The sequence below is a fragment of the Astyanax mexicanus genome, unplaced genomic scaffold, assembly GCF_023375975.1.
Source record: "Astyanax mexicanus isolate ESR-SI-001 unplaced genomic scaffold, AstMex3_surface scaffold_33, whole genome shotgun sequence".
Taxonomy (NCBI): domain Eukaryota; kingdom Metazoa; phylum Chordata; class Actinopteri; order Characiformes; family Acestrorhamphidae; genus Astyanax; species Astyanax mexicanus.
The window spans coordinates 2400243-2421329 of NW_026040043.1; the positions used below are offsets into that span (position 1 = coordinate 2400243).

At 43.0% G+C, this 21087-nt stretch overlaps 1 protein-coding gene across 1 annotated transcript in view; it reads right to left on the reverse strand.

Annotated features, from left to right (window-relative positions):
• Window positions 1–21087, reverse strand: part of LOC103029321 (receptor tyrosine-protein kinase erbB-4-like) — a 351238-nt gene that overhangs the window by 25535 nt on the left and 304616 nt on the right. Inside the window, exon 20 of the mRNA XM_049473086.1 lies at window positions 18717–18902. Within this exon, the coding sequence (XP_049329043.1) occupies window positions 18717–18902 (186 nt within the window). The remainder of the gene's footprint in view (window positions 1–18716; window positions 18903–21087) is intronic.

Here is a 21087-nt window from a genome sequence, read left to right on the forward strand (position 1 = left end):
ACGAGTTCCGCGCCTCTCTGCCCGGGCCACAGTCCGACTCCGCCCCGCCTCTCCCGCGAAACTCTTCGGCGGCCGAGTCGGAGTCGTGGAGGGGGGAGAACGGCCCTGACAAGAGCGAGGCCGAGCCAGCCGCCGCGCTACCGAGGGCCGCCGCTCCACAAGCCGCCGCGCTACCGAGAGCCGCCGCGCTACAGAGAGCCGCCGCTCCACAAGCCGCCGCGCTACCGAGAGCCGCCGCTCCACAAGCCGCCGCGCTACCGAGAGCCGCCGCTCCACAAGCCGCCGCGCTACCGAGAGCCGCCGCTCCACAAGCCGCTGCTCCACAAGCCGCCGCGCTACCGAGAGCCGCCGCTCCACAAGCCGCCGCGCTACCGAGAGCCGCCGCTCCACAAGCCGCCGCGCTACCGAGAGCCGCCGCACCTCCCGCCGCGGGGCTGCCGAGAGCCGCCGCTCATCCAGCCCCGGAGCTACCGAGAGCCGCCGCTCATCCAGCCCCGGAGCTATCGAGAGCCGCCGCTCATCCAGCCCCGGAGCTACCGAGAGCCGCCGCTCATCCAGCCCCGGAGCTACCGAGAGCCGCCGCTCATCCACCCGTCCCGGTGCCCCGAGCAGCCGCTCGACCCGTCCCGGTGCCCCGAGCAGCCGCTCGACCCGTCCCGGTGCCCCGAGCAGCCGCTCGACCCGTCCCGGTGCCCCGAGCAGCCGCTCGACCCGTCCCGGTGCCCCGAGCAGCCGCTCGACCCGTCCCGGTGCCCCGAGCAGCCGCTCGACCCGTCCCGGTGCTGCCAAGAGCCGCCGCTCCTCCCGCCGCGGGGCTGCCGAGAGCCGGCGCACCTCCCGCCGCGGGGCTGCCGAGAGCCGCCGCACCTCCCGCCGCGGGGCTGCCGAGAGCCGCCGCACCTCCCGCCGCGGGGCTGCCGAGAGCCGCCGCACCTCCCGCCGCGGGGCTGCCGAGAGCCGCCGCACCTCCCGCCGCGGGGCTGCCAAGAGCCGCCGCACCTCCCGCCGCGGGGCTGCCGAGAGCCGCCGCACCTCCCGCCGCGGGGCTGCCGAGAGCCGCCGCTGCGCGAGGCTGGGGGACTAAGGCTGGGAGGTGGGCTGCCATCTCCACGGGCCTCTCTCTGGAGGGGGGGGCCCAAGCGAACGAACTGCATCCCCCGCTCTCCTCACCCCGCCTCTCTTCGTTCGCTCCAGTCACCAGGTCACGCCTCACCTTCGACCCTGGTGGCTGGAAGCTTAGGGGGAGGGACTGTGGCGTGAGGAGGCGGGGGAACCGTGGGTCCGCCCCACGCCGGAACTCACAGCCATGTCTGTCCCAGCCGGTGTGCATTCAGGACTGATTAAGCAGCCGGCTGGGACAGGTATAAAAACTCAGCCTCAGCTCACTGAAAAAGACTCTTGACTGGGGAGCTGAGGGCTGAGGCTGCACGGACCTTTAAATGGAACTGAAAGTAATTATACTGACTCTAGAGCCCCATTAGGGCTGAGTATGTTTATTTGAGTTGTTTTGGGTGTGGTGGAGGGCAGTTAAAAGCCAAATAAAAGGTACGTTTTGAGTTTATTTACTCCCCGTGTCTGTGTTATCTGTGCGCTTCCTCCTTCCGGGTCACAGTGGGTACGCCCCTAACCCCAGGGGCCTACCACAATATATATGTATATATATATATATATATATATATATATATATATACATACATATTTCAATTTTATACTAAGACTAAGACAACAAACTACTGTATATCGCAATGAGTGGCCCTTGTAATTTTAATCAATTTTATCTTGGATCCTTTTTTGGGGCAACTTTGTCACCTGGAAATATCCTACTGTCGCTCCCAGAGAACAATTTGGTCCTATAGATTTTAATACGCTCTCATTCATAATAATCTACAGAGCGTAGAGAGCGGAGATGACCCTGTGTCCTTGTGTCTTTTACTTTTTAATGTGCTCTCCACGTCATAATTCAAAAGCTGCCCTTTCTCCACTTCCTTACTGATTAGTTTTAGCTTCTTCCTCAAACTGTGCAGAGAAGTTTCTGAAGTTCAGACTCTCAGAGCTGCTCAGGGTCGGTTATGTAACCTGAAATTTGTAGTGAAGGCTTATGGAGGTGATGCTGTCACTGCATTCATACGAGTAAAGAACAACAGCCAGGTCTGTTTTTCTTAAAAACTTTAGCTCTCAAAACTCACTCTACAGATACCTGGAGCTCAAACCAGACTCTTAACTCAAAGACTGAAGAATCAAGACTCATTTCTCAGACTTGCAGCTCATAGAGTTGAGACTGGACTTAGACTCAATCCCAAAATAAATTCACAACCTGTAGACTCAGGATTAGCCTCAGACATCTATTATGAAGACTCAAACCCCAACCTAAGCTCACACCAGTGATTTAAGACTCGATCTAGCATGGTTCCTCAGACTTGAACACTCAACTCCAATCCAATGAGTTGGAGACTCAAATTGGACTCAACCCTTAGAGATTCAAATTGGAATAGACCACCTAGTGACCCATATTAGTTTTGCACTCCAGAGACCTAAGACTTAGACTGGACTTTGACTTAATCCCAAAAACTTTAGACTCAACACAAATTCACAACCTGGAGACTCAGGATTAGCCTCAGACTTCCATCATACAGAGTAAAACCTCTCACCCAGGGATTCAATACTAAATTAGTGTGGCTTCCCTTAGACACTAACACTCGACTCCAACCAACACTTTAGACTTAAACTCGACTCACACCCCAGAGGTCCAAATTGGAATAGATTCCCACCCATTGACTCATATTAGTTTTGCACTCCAGAGACCTAAGACTTTGTGCAAATTCATACCCAGAGACTCAAGACTCATTTCTCAGACTCAAAACTTTAGACTCAACACAAATTCACAACTTGGAGACTCAGGATTAGCTTCAGACTTTTGCATTCAAGAGACCTGAGACTTTGTGGAAATTAATACCCAGAGACTCAAGACCCAACTCAAAATTGTACTCATAGACTTAATACTGGACTGAGACTCAAAAACTGAGTCTCAAAAACATCAGCACAAGTTCACACCCCAGAGACAGGATAATCCTTAGACTACCATCATAGAGACTCAAACCCATATTTAAGCTCTCACCCAGGGACTCAAGACTTAAATTAGTATGGCTTGCCTCAGACACTAAGACACCACTCCAAGCCAGAGACTTGAGACTTAAACCTGAGACTTGATGCAAGTTTATATCCAGAGACTCAAGACTTGACCTAGAGTTGCTTCCACAGAGACTTCAAGACCATAATATCAGATTCCCTCCACAGAAACAAAAACTCTAACTAAAAGACTCAAGACTTCATTCAGCCTCGCACTGTAAAGACTCAAACCTCAGTTTACGCTAGTTGCTGTTCACACTACACGACTGGTTCTGCTGTAATCGTGAGTCTTTCAGTTATTGAGACTTTCACACAACATGACTCATCAATCACACAGGGTCATAAATTACAAGAACGAGTTCATATGAAGTGAGTTCAGAGTTTATAAATGTCTGATCAATTTTATACTGAAATATGTGGTTAGGGCCTCAACATAGGACTCTACAAATGTTTCAGCACCGCAGACATAATTGTTTTATCGATTTAAACTCCAGTTTTAAGCCTTTTAAACATTCCAACCAATCATCTCACAGTAGCATAAATGCTAGTGCTTTACAGTGTAAAACCTGTTTCTGTAGATAAACTGTCGGTAACTGGGAGTCTTTCTCCATGACTCCTAGTCACCGACTTAGTCAGATATCTAGCATGCCAAATATTGTGTAGTATATTGTAGTGTAAACCTGGCATCAGTCTCTTAAGTGACACAAGAGTTCACTTAGACTCAAACCTTGACCTAGACTAACACCCAGAGAGTAAAAACTTGACATAGAGTTGCTCCCCAAAGACTCCAAGACTCAAATTAGATTAAAACCCAAAGACTCAAAGCGCAACTTACACTCACACCTAGAGACTCAAGACTTGACATAGAATCATACCTCAAAGACTCAAGACTCAACTCAGACTCACACACTGAGACTTGGTATTAGGCCCAGACTCACCACACAGAAACTCAAACCTCAATTTAGACACACACCTAGAGACTCAAGACACATCTTAGACTCACACCCCAGAGACTTGAGATTAGGCTTAGACTCAGACAACCTGGAAAAGAAAGGGATTTCTGATAAAGTGGCCAGTAGGTCCACAGTTTGACATATGGATGACCCAGCAATGGCCACACAGACCTTTCTTTGACTATATTTTATAAAAATGCATTTTTCTAAACGGTTATGTCGACTTAAATTGCAGCTGGGTCTGGCCCAGCCTAACTGTACACTCTAATGAAGGGTTTAGAAACCTCTTGCACGCTCTTCTCTCGCGCAGATGAGAGGGAACGTTAGGCTGGATGACACGTGCAAAGATAAAGATGCAAATTAAAACGAGGAATTCCATTAATTTCCATGTTTCGTTTCTGGTAATGGCTGCAATTTCACTGACACTTGTGCTGACACGGCTGGGAGTCTTTGTTCTCATTATACGCTGCAATTATCCACAAATTAGGCCCGATGGCAATGATCCTGACACGAGCTCACAACCCCCCTGTACTTACACATACACACACACAAACACACACTTACGTGAGGGTGTGTACGCGATAAGCCAGGGCTAAGCTCTCTCGCGTCAAGTGACATAATCGCCCATTACTACAGAATAATAACAGCGCAGACAAACGATCCAAATCTGTGGTAAATAAAGTGTAAACATGTGACAATTAATCTCGAGTAAAGACAGATCTCATTTTAGATAAACCAAGCTAATAACCGCAGAAACGCATCTAAATAGAGACGTGGAAGCGAGGCGAAATCACAACTCAATTCATGCTACTGGTAAAAAAACTGTCAAAATTTCATCCAGAGAAAAGAAAAACTCAAAACATTGATTTTCTTTACAAAATGTCACATCTACCTCTCAACTTATAATCAGACCCTACAGGCTTCAGACTCAACCCTCAAGACTTAAGACTCATCCCTAGAGACTTAGGACTCACAAGTAGAGACTTAAGACTCACAAAAAGAGACTTAAGATTCGCAAAAAGAGATTTAGATCTACAAACAGAGACTTAAAATTCACAAAAAGAGACTTAAGACTCACAAAAAGAGACTTAAGATTTGCAAAAAGACATTTAGACTCACAAAAAGTGACTTAAGATTCGCAAAAAGAGATTTAGACTTACAAACAGAGACTTAAAATTCACAAAAAGAGATTTAGGCTCACAAAAAGAGACTTAAGATTCACAAAAAGAGACTTAAGACTCACAAAAAGAGACTTAAGACTCACAAAAAGAGACTTAAGATTCACAAAAAGAGACTTAAGACTCACAAAAAGAGACTTAAGACTCACAAAAAGAGACTTAAGATTTACAAAAAGAGACTTAAGACTCACAAAAAGAGACTTAAGACTCACAAAAAGAGACTTAAGACTCACAAAAAGAGACTTAAGATTTACAAAAAGAGACTTAAGACTCACAAAAAGAGACTTAAGATTTGTAAAAAGAGACTTAAGATTCACAAAAAGAGACTTAAGACTCACAAAAAGAGACTTAAGATTTACAAAAAGAGACTTAAGACTCACAAAATCAGACTTAAGATTCACAAAAAGAGACTTAATATTCACAAAAACAGACTTAAGACTCACAAAAAGAGACATAAGGCTCACAAAAAGAGATTTAAGACTCACAAAAAGAGACTTAAGACTCACAAAAAGAGACTTAAGACTCACAAAAAGAGACTTAAGACTTACAAAAAGAGATTAAGACTCACAAAAAGAGACTTAAGACTAGATCCAGACTCACATTTTAGACATTAGAGACTTAATCCAGATTCCCACCCAAGAGACTTAAAACTCAATTTCTTTTTGCACTGCAAAGACTTAAGACTCAACCAACTTGAATCCTTCTTACTATATTTAAACATTTTTTCCAGTAGACATTTTTTTATTTTATTCTAATTTGTATTCCATTTTCTCCCCAATTTACAAGGTCAATTATCCAACCCACTCACTAGGACTCCCCCTATCACTAGTGATGCCCCAACACACCAGGGGGGAGCAGACCAGCACACGCCTCCTCCGACACATATGAAGTTAGACTCTGCCTCTTTTTGAACTACTGCTGCTGCCGCACTTGGAGGAAAGCTCAGCGACTCGGTTGGTTCTGATACATCAGCTCACAGACGCAGACTTGTGCTGATCCACATCACCCTAAGAGTGATGAGGGGAAAGAAGAGCTCCATCTACTACTGTACCCACCCAGAGAGAGAGCAAGGCCAATTGTGCTCTCCGATGGCAAGCTACATGAACAGGATTCGAACCAATAATCTCCTGATCCCCAGTAGACATTTTAATAGATTCAGAAAAACAACAAAAAAACAGATTACGGATGTCTCATGTTAACTTGCAGTTTTTTAAAGGGTGGTAACTCCGATAAACTTATTCTGTTAAACAGAGGAAGCTTTTGCTCCGGATGAGGGCCAGTTTCATCATCATCATCATAACATTTTTGATGGTCTTTGCAAATATATCTGAATTAGAAAGTGCATAAAGAGAGCACATGGCTAGAAACACAAGCAGGCCAAGGAATACAAGCAAGAAAGGACCATTCTATAACTATAAATTATTCTATTATTCTATTATTCTATAAACTAAAGACAACATTTCTCCCAAATTCCAAATAAAAATACTGTCATTTAGAGAACATTTTTTTGCAGAAAAAGAGGCAGAAAACAAGTTCATATTTATAAAGTTTTAAGAGTTCAGAAGTCAATATTTCTGTTTTTTAATCACAGTTTTTTTTCATGCATCTTGGCATCATGTTCTCGTTCTCCACCAGTCTTACACAGTGCTTTTGGATAACTTTATGACTTTACTCCTGGTGTAAAAATTCAAGCAGTTCATCTTGGTGGTTTGATGGCTTCCAGAGGTTTTCAATTTAGTAAAATCAAAGTAACTATATTTCCAGCGGTACCCGTGGACTGGTCAGTCCCGCTAATAAAGAATAAAAATAAATGAATGAGCCCAAATGAAAAACATCTGCATAAGAAAGTGGCTCAGGCCGAGATTTGATTCCCGGCTCCAGTCTTCAAATGCAAACAGCGCTAAATCATTCATGAGCACGGAGTCCCCGCAGCGCCGGCAGAAAACTGGCAGCTGTTTGAATTGGGCCGCCTCGCTCTAATCTGCCTCCCTGATACCTCAGCTCTTTCTCTCCAGCGCCGCACCTCGAGGTGACCGATTCAATCAGGCTCGCCAATCCCCCCCAAATCCAGCCCCCCGAATCCTGGCCTCCTGGCCATCCTGGTAATTGGAAGGTTTGGGGGCTTACATATCTAAACCCCTCTACTCAGGCCTACAGTTTTGCAGCTCGCTGAAGAGCTTATTTCAGCCCGGCTGAGAGACTGTTTGAGGGCCGAGTAAGAACTACTACACTGGCTTAAAGGGATACGCAAGAAGAAAAAAAAAGAAAGGAAAAGAAGACTATTCTGCCTTGCATTCACTAACAGCTCTCTCTCTCTCTTTCTTTCTGTATCTCTGGAGAAAGAGAAAAAAATGAACTATATAAAAGGTATATATTAACAAATATGGGTCAAAATTTTCTCCTTTGTGTTATACACCAGTCAGCTCCTCACGTGAAGGAAATTATTATTTTATCTTGTAACAATATTGCACATGTGAAGGGGTGGCACATACTTAACCATTCAAAAGTTTGGACTCACCTCCTCATTCAATTTTCAGCTTTTAGATATATATATATATATATATATATAGTAGCTCTGGAGCAAATGAAGAGACCACTTCAGTTTCTGAATCAGTTTTTGAATCTGATTTTGCTATTTATAGGTATATATTTGAGTAAAATGAACATTTTTTTGTTTTATTCTATAAACTACAGACAACACTTCTCCCAAATTCCAAAAAGAAATATATTGTCATTTAGAGCATGTACTGTTTTTGCTGAAAATGAGAAATGGCTGAAATAACAAAAAAAAAAAAAAAAAAAAAAGAAGATGTAGAGCTTTCAGACATTAAATAAATAAAGAAAGTTCAGAAATCAATATTTGGTGGAACAACCCAGGTTGGTTTTTAATCAAAGTTTTTTTCATGCATCTTGGCATCATGTTCTCCTCCTCCACCAGTCTTACACACTGCTTTTGGAGAACTTTATGCTGCTTTACTCCGTGTGCAAAAATTCAAGCAGTTCAGGTTTGATCTTGGTTTGATGGCTTGTGATCATCCATATTCATCTCTTATTTTTCTCCACAGCTGTATATGTCAGAATTTCTCAATGAGCTTCTCTTCAGTGTTATACACCAGTCGGCTCCTGACGTGACGTGAATTATATTATCTTGTAAAAATGGCACCTGCCAAGGGGTGGCATAATACTTTACCAGTCAAAAGCTTGGACTCACCTTCTCATTCCATTTTCTGTGTATATATACATTTCTTACCTACATTGTAAAGGAATACTAATGTCATCCAGACTACAAAACAAAGGATGGAAGCCAGATGAGTGCCAGTTCTATCATAAAATGTTTGAAGCTTTTGGAACTTTTGAAAAGTTTCAGATTGACTGACCATCATTTAATAGAGCTATTTACTGTATACCTGTAACTCTACCTCTTTACTACTTAATTGACATCTCTGTGGTGCTGCTCATAAGAGGTGCGGACCTGTTTTTTTCGCTGTAAAGCTGTTTGTGATGACTCAACATCTTTTATGGCATTTTATGGAGCTCCATAAAATTCATTCCAGAGAACACAGTTCCACTGCTCCACAGCTCAATACTGGGGGCTTTATAGCCTTCTTACATCTCCTTCATCTGCTGAATTGCCACAGAGAGTAGGTACAGATTCCTCCCTCAGACGAAGTCTGCTGGCTAATCCTGGTTTTCGACCAGCAGACCAATATTGTGGATGTGGTGGGGGTTGATGGGTGAGGGGTGGATCTAGGGTGGTTCTATGCAAGGGGCAGTCAAGACTCCTATCTCAGACAACTTAGAATATTAAAATAGGCATGATACTCTAATTCTCAGATACAAATTTTATCACGTTTCTATACTATAGTAGACCCCATCACGACAGGGTGGATTACTGACTGAAGGTTCAGTTCAGAGCACCAGGAAGCTCCGAGCCCAAAGTTAGGCAGCATCTTGAATTATAATCAGTAAATTCTGCACAGATGTTCCATCCGAGGGAACCTTATGGGTTATTTAAATGAGAACTCTGAGCTGTTCTGAGGTAACCCGGGAAATAGATCAACACCAAACACCATTACGTATTCAACAATGCAAAGCAGGAAAGCACCAGCTCGCTGGGAATCAACAGAGCCGGCACTGGGAGAGATGGGAGCGCTGGGGGAGGAAGAGAGGTTAGTGGGATCTGAGACTCCACTAATGAGGCCAAAAGAGAGTCACTCAGCTCAGCGGAGTCATTTAAACTGAGAAGCAGAATACAGCAGAAGGTGGTTTAAGCCAGAGCAGATCTGTTCTCTACTAGTGAATTTCAATTTTATAGAGAACGAGAGAAGTGAGCACCGTATTTTTCACACTGTAAAATGCTCCGGATTATGAAGTGCATTATGCGACACTAGTAAGGAACAGGGGTGTCGCACTGTTTTCCTTCTAAGTCAGCAGGTCTCACCGCTAGGTTGTGGTGGGGTGTACAGTAAATAAGCTAAGTCAAACTAAGATAAGGTAAGTAAACAAAACTGTAATTCTTAGTAAAAGAAGCGCTGGATGTTAATCTACACAGATTTCTCTCCTGAAAACTGTTTATTCAACGTAAATTTTGATTTCCAGATTTCCACTAAGGCTGGGTGCAACAGCATTAGCATTAGCAGCTAACTGCTAAAACTAGCAGTAGTTAGTGCTAGTAAACGCTGCTAGTAAGTGCTACACTGAGGAACTCTGAGTGCTCCGCTAAGCCAGGGCGATATCGGCTAGCAGTCCAATATACTCATCTTTGAACAGCAAAAGAGCTAGTGCTTAGCGTGGTTAGCAGCTAATGCTAATTTTTGCTCCAGCAGTGCTAACTGGAGTTAGCAGAAGGCTACAGTCCTATATACTCACCTCTATACAGCAAAAGAGCAAGCGCTTAGCGCGGTTGTAGCTAATGCTAATACTGCTCCAGCCTTAGTGCTGGAGAAACTTCACTCAAACTCCTGTATAACTCTGTACTTCAATGTAGTGGCTTAGTTTGCTGCTTCTTAAAACCTGAATGGTAAAATTCATACATATGGAGCATCTGATTATAATGTGCACTGTCGAGTTTTGGGAAAATGTAAGGATTTTAAGTGCACCTTATAGTGCGAAAAATACAGTAAATGGTTAAAATTTGTGACAAGAAAGGTTTAGAACTGCTTCGTTTGCTGGAATCAGACTCAAAATGGGTCAATAAATCAAAGAGTGGACATGCATTCAAATATAAATTCAGAATTTGTAACAGAATCAATCTTGTCCATGTCAAATTTAGAAAAAAAAAAAATCCTTTTCAGAAAATGTAATAACAATAATACTCTTCCCATGTGACTCCGCCTCCTCAAGTGAAATGGAACACAACCAATGGTTTTCTTTGCCAGAAGTGGGAATTAAACCAACAACCCCAAGACCCTGAAGCAGGATGGAAACAAGACCTTCAAATTCTTGAGGAGACTCAACAATTGGTTCTTTAATAAAAAAATAGAATATTCACTTTATTGTTCTTGTTCCTTCTTCTCATCCAGAAACTGTGGCATAAGATCTGTGACTTATCTCATTACTCGTAGAACAGAGAATATCTGAAAGGAAATTGAAACATCCCACTTGAGCACTCAGTACAGTTATTTCCCAGCCAAAAGTCCTCGGTGTGACCGTGTTCGTCGTGTTTGACAGAAGATGGTCAGTTAGAATGCCTGTTAGTCTGCCAAACTGGCTTGGAGAGGAAACACCCGCCTTCCTCGACAGCTTTATTGAGCTCTCTAATTTGCGTCGTAAGCCGACAGGGCCTGGAACTCCACCAAGTGGCATCCAGCGTCCGGATGCCAAGTTGGCCTCAGTAAACGCTAATGGCTTCAATCATGGCCAACCTCCCGTTCAATGGAACAGGAGATAGCGACAGAAAAGCAACAGAGAGGCAACCCCCATCTTTTATCTTTCTCCCAGCGAAGTATCTGTTCATCAAAATCTACAGTACTGCTGTAGTCTTGCTAATCCTTTACCCAATGAACTGGCAAGATCAGCAAGTTCACTACGTCATAAATGAAGTTCTAGGGCTCAGCTGAGAGTTGAGAAACTTTACCAAGACTCAAATCCAGAGACATAAGACACAACTCAGACTTACAGCTAATGATAAAAGACTTGACCAAGACTCACAAACAGAAACTTTCGATTGAGACTCTCAGATTCCTAAGACTCAGTTTGGCCTCCCATTCTAAAAACTAGAAACTAGAGTTGACAAAGAAAGTTTGGGTGGACTATGGCCATGTCTTGGTAGGTTTGCAGTTATAGAAAAGTTTTTATTCCATTTTTGCATGTTGGATTAAACAGATTTAAAAGCCAAGCCGTGGAGAAGATGTTGAGATGTCACACATAGTGCTTTGTATTTAGGCCAACAAAAAAGTCAAAACTTTCTGGCCACAGAACCTTCTTCCACATGTTTGCTGTGTTTCTATGTATATGTTTTGCTTGTGGTTACAAACTGCAAACAGCACCTTTTATGTCTTTTTGTTTCTTTCAACAATAGTTTTCTTCTTGCAATTCTTCCATAAAGATTGTGGAGTGCACGACTTATAGTTGTGCCTGTGGACAGATTCTCCTAATTCACATGTGGATCTCTGCAGCTCCTCCAGAGTGACCATGGGCCTCTTGGCTGCTTCTCTGATCAGTGCTCTCCTTGCTCGATCTGTCAGTTTGGGTGGACCATGGCCATGTCTTGGTAGGTTTGCAGTTGTACAGATTTAGAATACTTTTTCTTCCATTTTCGCATGATGGATTGGACAGATTTGAAATCCGCTGGAATCTGAAGGCTTCCCTGGAAAAGATGTGGAGATGCCACACATAGTGCTTTGTATTTAGGCCAAAGGGGTAAACATTTTGGTCTTATCTGACCACATAACCTTCTTCCACATGTTTGCTGTATTCGTACGTATACGGTTTGCATTTATGTTTTTTTTTTTTGTTTCTTTCATCAATGGTTTTCTTCTTACGGCTCTTCCTTAAAGGCACAACTTTAGGTTGTCATGTGGACTGTAGATTCTCCTGATTCACCTGAGCTGTGGATTTCTGCAGCTCCTCCAGAGTGACCACGGGCCTCTTTGCTGCTTCTCTGACCAGTGCTGTCCTTGCTTGATCTGTCAGTTTGGGTGGACCATGGCCATGTCTTGGTAGGTTTGCAGTCTTGCAATTAGTAGAATATTTTTTCTTGCATTTTTAAATGATAGATTGAACAGATTTAAAAGCCACTGGAATCTGAAGGCTTTCCTGGAAAGATGCGATGTTTGAGGCAGTGTAAGTTGCTCTAAGATCTCAATGAAAAAAGACAAGTTTCCATTGTGTGATGGAAGGTCTTTCCAAGATGTTTCAGAAGCCCCGAGATGTTGATGATGCTTCTGGTTTAAGTAATGGTTTAAGCAACGTTTTATGTGGCATTTAAGTTTTTTTTAAATGCTTTACAACCCTCTTCTTCTTCTGCTTTTTTCCCAGTGAATTACTGTATCTGTTCATCAAACTCTACGGTACTTTCTGCTGCTAATCCGTTCCCCGATGATCTGGCACGAACAGCGAGTTCACCGTGTCATTAAAGAAGCTCCGTCGCTCAGCTGAGAGACGTGTAACATTCTCACTACGAGAAAATCCCCGCAGTTAATCTGCTTTACATATATATCACCGCCCCATTACCATAATCCCATTCTAACCATTAGCCTTATTATCATTCCTCCGCGTGTGGCTGTCCAATGTCACCGAGCGAAGACCCGTCACGAACCAGGCTGCCACTGCGGAGGCTGCCACTGTGGAGCCTGCCACTGCGACCAGTACAACCTCCAACAGCAGGTGTATGTCACTCGGAGGTGACGGCGGCGAGGAGGAGGTGGGGGGGTCGCCGCAGGTAGAAACCGGCCCAGGTCGTCATTGAAGCTGCGGCGGTATGCTGTGCCAGTCGCTTGATTAATAGATGTCATTAAATCAATGCCCAAACCTCTTTGTGATGAAGAGCCGGTGCCTATCTCCTGTACCCTGCCTATCAATTCACCGCAGGTTGGTGGCTTGCCGGTGTCACAGGTCATGGAGCAGGGTAACCAAAGGCACGCCCTGTAGTCAGCAGAGCATGATGATGGATAGCAGGAGAGACGTCTTGTCTTCGTAAGGCAGCTTCTGATCAGCTGTGAAGTTCTTAGGCTGCTGGTTCTTAGAAATCAAGCAATCAAGGTCAATAAAGCAATAATAATAGTAGTAGTGGGATCTTACTGTAATTCATGTCTTTAATTTGGTTAACCCACATACATTCATTCCTGCACTTCAGGGCTGCAAAACATGGGGCCATGTCTTACACGACCATGTCTTACATGGTCATTGCTATCTTACACCCCACCAGCAGGCCTTTCTTTTTTAAGGCCTTCCACCTATGCTGATTAAATAGCAACAGTGCTTCTTAATATATCTCTACACTGATGGGTGTGGTGGTCTGGAAATGAGGTGCTTTCAGGTACATTTTCTGTGTACTGCTATTTTAGGAACTGATGTTCATTGTTATCTTGGCACACATGGAAACCCAGCAGTGCACAAACCCAACTTTTACATCAACAATAAACAGAATAAATAAATAAAAAAATAACAATAAATAATATTACAGCGTGAACGAGCAGCTCAGTTTCCAGTGCTGAGAAGCAGGAAACATCCAGGTAGCTGCGCCTTTAAAACAGCAATCCGCCAAAATCAGAGCGCACCCGACTCATTAAGGGAATGATGAGCAAGAGACACTCTTCTGTAAAGGTGGGCGGAGCTTCTTCTGGTCATGGTGAATATAATAAGGCTTGTGTTGTGTACAGTAAAGCTGTAAGTGTAAGTAGAGAAGTGGGCGGAGCTTCATCTGGTCATGGTGAACATAATAAGGCTTGTGTTGTGTACAGTAGTAAAGTTGTAAGTGGTATTAGTGAATATAGTAACTCTGTATTGTAGTAGAGAAGTGGGCGGAGCTTCTTCTGGTCATGGTGAACATAATAAGGCTTGTGTTGTGTACAGTAGTAAAGTTGTAAGTGGTATTAGTGAATATAAGTGGGCGGAGCTTCTGAACAAGGCTTGTGTTGTAGAGGGAGAAATTCTGAATCTTTGTTTGGAGTGTGTTAGAGGTCTCAAATGCAGGAACGGATGTTTATTAATAAATAAAATGAAAAATAAAAAGTTGATAAAACATGACATTTCTTGGGTCCATACCGCCTGCAATCAAATAAATTGTCAGGATCTGGATGATGGAAACGCAGGTTCTGTACTCTGTGTTTGTTTTTTAAAACTTTTTCACAGGTCTTGTTTTATTGAATGCGCTCGAGGACAAGACTCTACTTTCTTTGTTTTTGTCCACCAACAAGTAAACGTCTCATTAGCCGAGTATTGCACAAGACACCTTCCCCTGTGTACATCCATCATCTGTCCACAGAAACACACGCTGCCAGAGGGAAAGAAAGAATACAGGTTTGTGGTTTTTGGTCGTTTTTAGGCCTCTCAGTCTAATAAGCCTTTTCTCTAGAGAAACCGATACGCTGTTTTAATGACTGCACTTCTGAATGTCTAGAGAGGTATATTCTCCTGTGACCACGCCTTAAAAAACACAAATATCACCAGGGATCATTTATACTGCATTACATTTGAACGTGAAAGACAAGGAAGTTTGAACCAGAATGTTGGAACTACTCCACAAGTCAGATTTCGTACCGTATCCTTTAATTTTCCCAAAAATCGTGCGTCTTATAATTTGTTGCTCCTTATGTATGATTATGTATGAATTCTACCAGTCAGGTATTAAGGAGCAGTAAAGCCACTCTGAATTACAGAGTTATAAGGGTGTGTTTCAGTGAAGTTTCTCCAGCACTAAGGCTGGGTGCAGCAGCATTAGCATTAGCCGCTAAGCACAGCTAGCTGATAACACCCTGGCTTACATTTACATTTACATTTAAGTCCTGCTAGCGCTGCGGTTAGCATCTAATGCTAATGCTGCACCCAGCCTTAGTGCTGGAGAAGCTTCACTGAAACTCACTTTTAGAAAAAAAAATGGATATCTAAGCTTACTGTAAATTAACAGAAGTGTTCTACTCACAATAACAGCTGGCACACTGATTGGTTAATTTTATATCATGCCAAAAACACACCCATGATTAATTAAGAGAATTACTGCATGCCTTTTGCTTGTTTTTCAAGCCTTGATGAAGAAGCAGCATGACCTACTGTACTCTCTCTCTCTCTCTCTCTCTCTCTCTGTCTCGGACTCCGGCTGCTGATGGAGAAACAGCATGACCTACTGTACTCTCTCTCTCTCTCAGACTCCGGCTGCTGATGGAGAAACAGCATGACCTACTGTACTCTTTCTCTCTCTCTCTCTCTCTCTCTCTCTCAGACTCCGGCTGCTGATGGAGAAGCAGCATGACCTATTGTACTCTCTCTCTCTCCCTCTCTCTCTCTCTCTCTCTCTCTCTCAGACTCTGGCTGCTGATGGAGAAGCAGCATGACCTACTGCTCTCTCTCTCTCTCTCTCTCTCTCTCAGACTCCGGCTGCTGATGGAGAAGCAGCATGACCTACTGTACTCTCTCTCTCTCTCTCTCTCTCTCTCAGACTCTGGCTGCTGATGGAGTAGCAGCATGACCTATTGTACTCTCTCTCTCACTCTCTCTCTCTCTCTCTCTGACTCCGGCTGCTGATGGAGAAACAGCATGACCTACTGCTCTCTCTCTCTCTCTCTCTCTGACTCTGGTTGCTGATTGAGAAGCAGCAGGATCTAGAATATAAACTGGCAATCTTTGTGCCCAAGCATCAAAGCATGTTTAGCATTTCTTTGCATCTACTGAGCCTCTCGAAGACCCAATCGATTGATGTTGGTTGGAGTTTTCTACAAGAATCAGTATCCTAAAGCTGAAAGCTAAATATCTCCACTATGTTTTTTTTGAAAGATAATACAGAAACAATGATTCTGTGTTATTTTAGCGATGTTAGGTGCTCCAAAGGTGGCTGGCAAGGTTGCAGAACTGCTTCCACTGCTGACCTCGGAGGTGACGCACAGCATCGCTTTGGGCACAATAAGAGTAACAACAACAAAAATTGTCAGTGTTCCCCTCTGAGCATGTTCCCTCGCCGCAGTCGTAAACAAGGTGCCTCTGCATGACAACAGCAGCGCGTTGTGCCGAATTGGAAAACGACCGCTGATGAAGGTGTCCTCCGTAGCGCTCGCTGCTTCTGCCCGTCCGTAATTTCCCCGGGAGTTTCGTGTGCATGTTCTCAGCGCTGGAGCGTGATGAAGCAAGAGCTTTGGAAATCCGCGAGGAGGCGGTGCCGGCCCCCTCCGAACCCGGCGCCGTGGGGAGTGGGCTTTACGGCCACGGTGGCCGGAGTAGAGCCGGGGCAGGAGAAGATGGCGATGAGCGAGGACTCGCTGAGAGGACCCAGCAGGGTCCCATAACCCACGGTTTGAGGGTGCGGCCCTCGGCCGGCCGAGGCTTGCTGGGATCGAGATTGGCAAGCCGGTAAACAATGTCTGCTGGCCGCCACAGCTTTCCTCCAGCTGTTTGTGATTGTGGCCCTTGATTGAAGGGCCATTACGGAGGGGCTTTTGTGAAGCTCGGGGTCTTTCTGCGAGAGTACAATGGGGGCGTCTCTCTTTGATGCTTACGGATTCCAGAACCCCATCGAAAAGCTTTTAGAGTGAGCATGCAGTGCGGTGCTGATGGACAAAAACAAAAAAATATATAAAAAAGCAGGAGAACAATGTGGGAGGCAAACACATTTCAACAAGAAGCTGCCGTGGTATTCATACGCCAGGCAATGTAGTAAAGAAGTGGTTTACAATGACAAGAGGTAAGAATATCTGACAACAGGGTGAAAAATAGTGAATGAAACGTAGAAACTCGAGAGACTCGGCGCTGGGAGTGACTCAGAGGCATGAATAAATTTACTAGACTAGACTCTGGGAACTCTAGTCTAGAGATACGCAAAGATATACGCTAAAACATACGTACAGTATTATAATATTATAAACACACTGGTGTACCACACTGGTGCTTCAACACTATATGGGTTAATGATGCTCATTGCTATCTTACACACCACCAACAGTCTCCTTTCACTCCTTGCACCTGCCTCATTTAAATAGCAACAGTGCTTCTGAATATATCTACACTGATGGGCGTGGTGTTCTGGTTATGAAATGAGGTGTGTTCAGGTACATTTCTGGAGTTTTGCTTGTTTATCTTGGCAACGAAAAAACACAGGTGCACCACTGACTGAATACAACCTAGACAGGTGTCAACAGTCAGGCGCCCACCAGTCTGCCCACCACCACTCCCCCAGTCCCATTTCCACACTCATTTTATTTTTCTGCTGAACAGGTAATCAATGAGCTTCAGTAAGGTTTTCTAACCATAGCTACGTAATTTACCACCAACACTAGTGTAGTAGAGATTTAAGGCATTTTGGACACTGAAATGTGTGTATTCACTGATCAGCTATAGATTAAGACTCTTTGTCACTTTCCAGAAAGCTCTTTCCAGTGTTTGGAAATTGGATTCCCGCAGCCATTGATCCTTTAAGTTCCTTCTACATTACGGGATGTTATGCTGGAAGAGCACCTGCAACCTTAAAGGGCGCTTTCCGCTAAAATCCTCTTTTTCTTGTTCTTTGTGAAATACAATAGGTCTTAGCAGTAGCCAAGAAAAAAAAAACTCAGAAATATGAAATTATAATATATAAAAGATTATAGGTTTAAATCGGATCTCCGGTTGATTCTGTATTTTACAGAGACCTTAAATATACACTAGAGAAGCACAATTTGACAAGGTAGCACAACTTGACAGAACACCGGTCAAAGTGTGCGCTGTTCGAGTCTGACCAAGCACCGAAGCTTCAAGATTTCCCACTTTTGGGAGTGGTGTCTATGCACTAAACTAGCTCTGTGTGAAACATTAAAAAAGAAATAAGAAGTCACATCAAACATTAAAAACTCCAGCATCTTACTAATGCACAGGTTCTTTCTCAAACCGTTAGAAACAGAAATGGTAGGAGTAGTGATCTGTTTATGCAATATTTGCTAGTAATCTCTCTACTTTAAAAAAATGTGACCGCAATCCAGCATATAATTACTCACTTTTTGACTTACTTTTTGAATCCTGATTATGTAATGCCATTACATGCATTGTGTTACTACCAAACACTGTTCACATAAGCTAATCTTCACTAAATATCCCAAAAAATATGAGTATAAATCACTTGTTTTTACACTTTCTATACAGTTTTATTTTCACAATTTTAAAGGTCCTACAATTGAACCCTGTGGAACTCCACCCTTCACAACAGTTTCTGTATTAGTAATAACTGCAAAATAATTAGCTTAGGGTTTAAAGAGATGCCATAAATACTCTGTAGTCCAAAAGATTGAGAACTACATATCTAGAACCATCCAAACACACATAAAACACTGAAGCGTACCTTTGCGATCTGAACACACCAGTTGAGCAGCAGCTGGGAGCCGATGTTGTCCTTGTGCTCGTGGACGTAGTCCAGCAGGCAGCCGTGGGGCATCAGCTGGGTCACCAGCTGGATGGTGGGGCTCAGACACACCCCCAGCAGACGCACCAGGTGAGGGTGCTCCATGCTGGCCATGATCAGCGCCTCCTGGTGGACAGGGGGAGAAAGCCAAGGCCACAACTCAAAACCGTGAACACCTATATATTAGAAACTCAATCTCATAGGCCTGCAGCTGATAGGAAGGTTTTGCTATTTATAGGTTTATGTTTGAGTAAAATTAATATTGTAGTTTTACTCTATAAACTACAGACAACTTTTTTCTCATATTCCAAATAAAAATATTGACATTTAGAGCAAAATATGCAGAGCTTTCAGACCTCAAATAATGCAAAGCAAAAAACAAGTTCATATTCATTACGTTTTAAGAGTTCAGAAATCAATATTTGGTGGAATAACCCTGATTTTTAATCACAGTTTTTTTCATGCATCTTGGCATCATGTTCTCTCTCCTCCACCAGTCTTACACACTGCTTTTGGATAACTTTATGCTGCTCCTGGTGCAAAAATTCAAGCAGTTCAGTTTGGTTTGATGGCTTTTGATCATCCATCTTCCTCTTGATTATATTCCAGAGCTTTTCAATTTGGTCTCTCTTATTTTTATCTCTCTACTTTTATGTAACAACAATCTATTTACATGTATATTTTTTACTTTTAGAATTGTTTAATGATTCTGTACACAATCCAAATGCTCATAAAAAAGTGCTGGAATAGTTACGAAATATTAACTTGGCTCATTTAGTGTTTCCATTTGTTGTTATTTTTTCTTTTTACCAAAAAAGTGTCTGCCCTTCTGTCTATTTAAGTTTAAGTCAGTGCTGGTGTCAGTATCCATTCATTACAAATTTTGATACTAGAATTTCGTGACCTTTCATAAAATAAACATCAACAACACCAGCACCAGCTCTCACTATTAAAATCCATTAAAATTTAAACCCTACTCTAGAATTGTATAATTCTTGATTTTATGAGCTTTCATGAAATGAAATTAATATGGAAGAAAAATAAAAGACGTAAGAAACTGAAAAGTGACCAAACGACAAAAAGAGCTTTCAGTGATCTGAGCTAGACCGCTAGTGGTGAGACCACATAAACGGCCATTGTCTCACGTCCCAGAGAAAACATTAGTGATGAGACTCCGGAGGGGACGAAAGAGAGAAAGAGAGAGAGAGAGAGAGAAAAGAAAGGGAAGAAAGGCAGAGTGTGTTTGGTGTTCCCTTGCTGCTCAGTAGAGGTGACCTCCATTAGCGAGATCGACCCTGGCGTACGTCATTGTGTGTGTGAGTGTGTGTGTATATGTGTGTGTGTGTGTGTGTGTGAACTGTCTCTGGAGAAGATACAGAAGCTTATAAATAGAACACTGTGTGTAAATATACAGCATGTGTATTCAATATACAATAAACAGCTGTTCTCCTCAGGGCAAGTGTTACATACCAAATTCTTCCATTTCTAATGCTAAATGTGACCTGCTGCTAAAAACCATCTAATCTCAGTGCGTGAGGCAGCATGAAGATTTCTGTTGAATGTTAGTTTTACACATTCTACAAATACAGCATATAAGCTGAATCAGATACTACAATACTTTGGATTTCTACACTGGCTTTAATGAGGTTCTACATCTGTTTATCAGTTTATGAGCTCTGTAGCATCAATACAAACCTATTGATCCTTCCATTTCTAATACTAAACATGACCTAAGCTGATAAAAGCCTCTTTTACCTTCATAAATCAAAGATGCAGTTAAAAACAGGACAAAAACAGACCAGTCGAATGTTGAACAACATGAAAAATAGAGAAAATCCATGTTTCGTCTAATCCTCTCACATCCAGGCTCTCAGTACGTGAGGCAGTGTGGCGATTTCTGTTTAATGTTAGTTTTACACATTCTACAAATACATACATATAAGCTGAATCAGATACTACAATACTTTGGATTTCTACACTGGCTTTAATGAGGTTCTACATCTGTTTATCAGTTTATGAGCTCTGTAGCATCAATACAAACCTATTGATCCTTCCATTTCTAATGCTAAACATGACCTAAGCTGCTAAAAGCCTCTTTTACCTTCATAAATCAAAGATGCAGTTAAAAACAGGACAAAAACAGACCAGCCGAATGTTGAACAACATGAAAAATAGAGAAAATCCATATTTTGTCTAATCCTCTCACATCCAGGCTCTCAGTATGTGAGGCAGCGTGGCGATTTCAGTTTAATGTTAGTTTTACACATTCTACAAATACAGTATATAAGCTGAATCAGATACTACGATACTC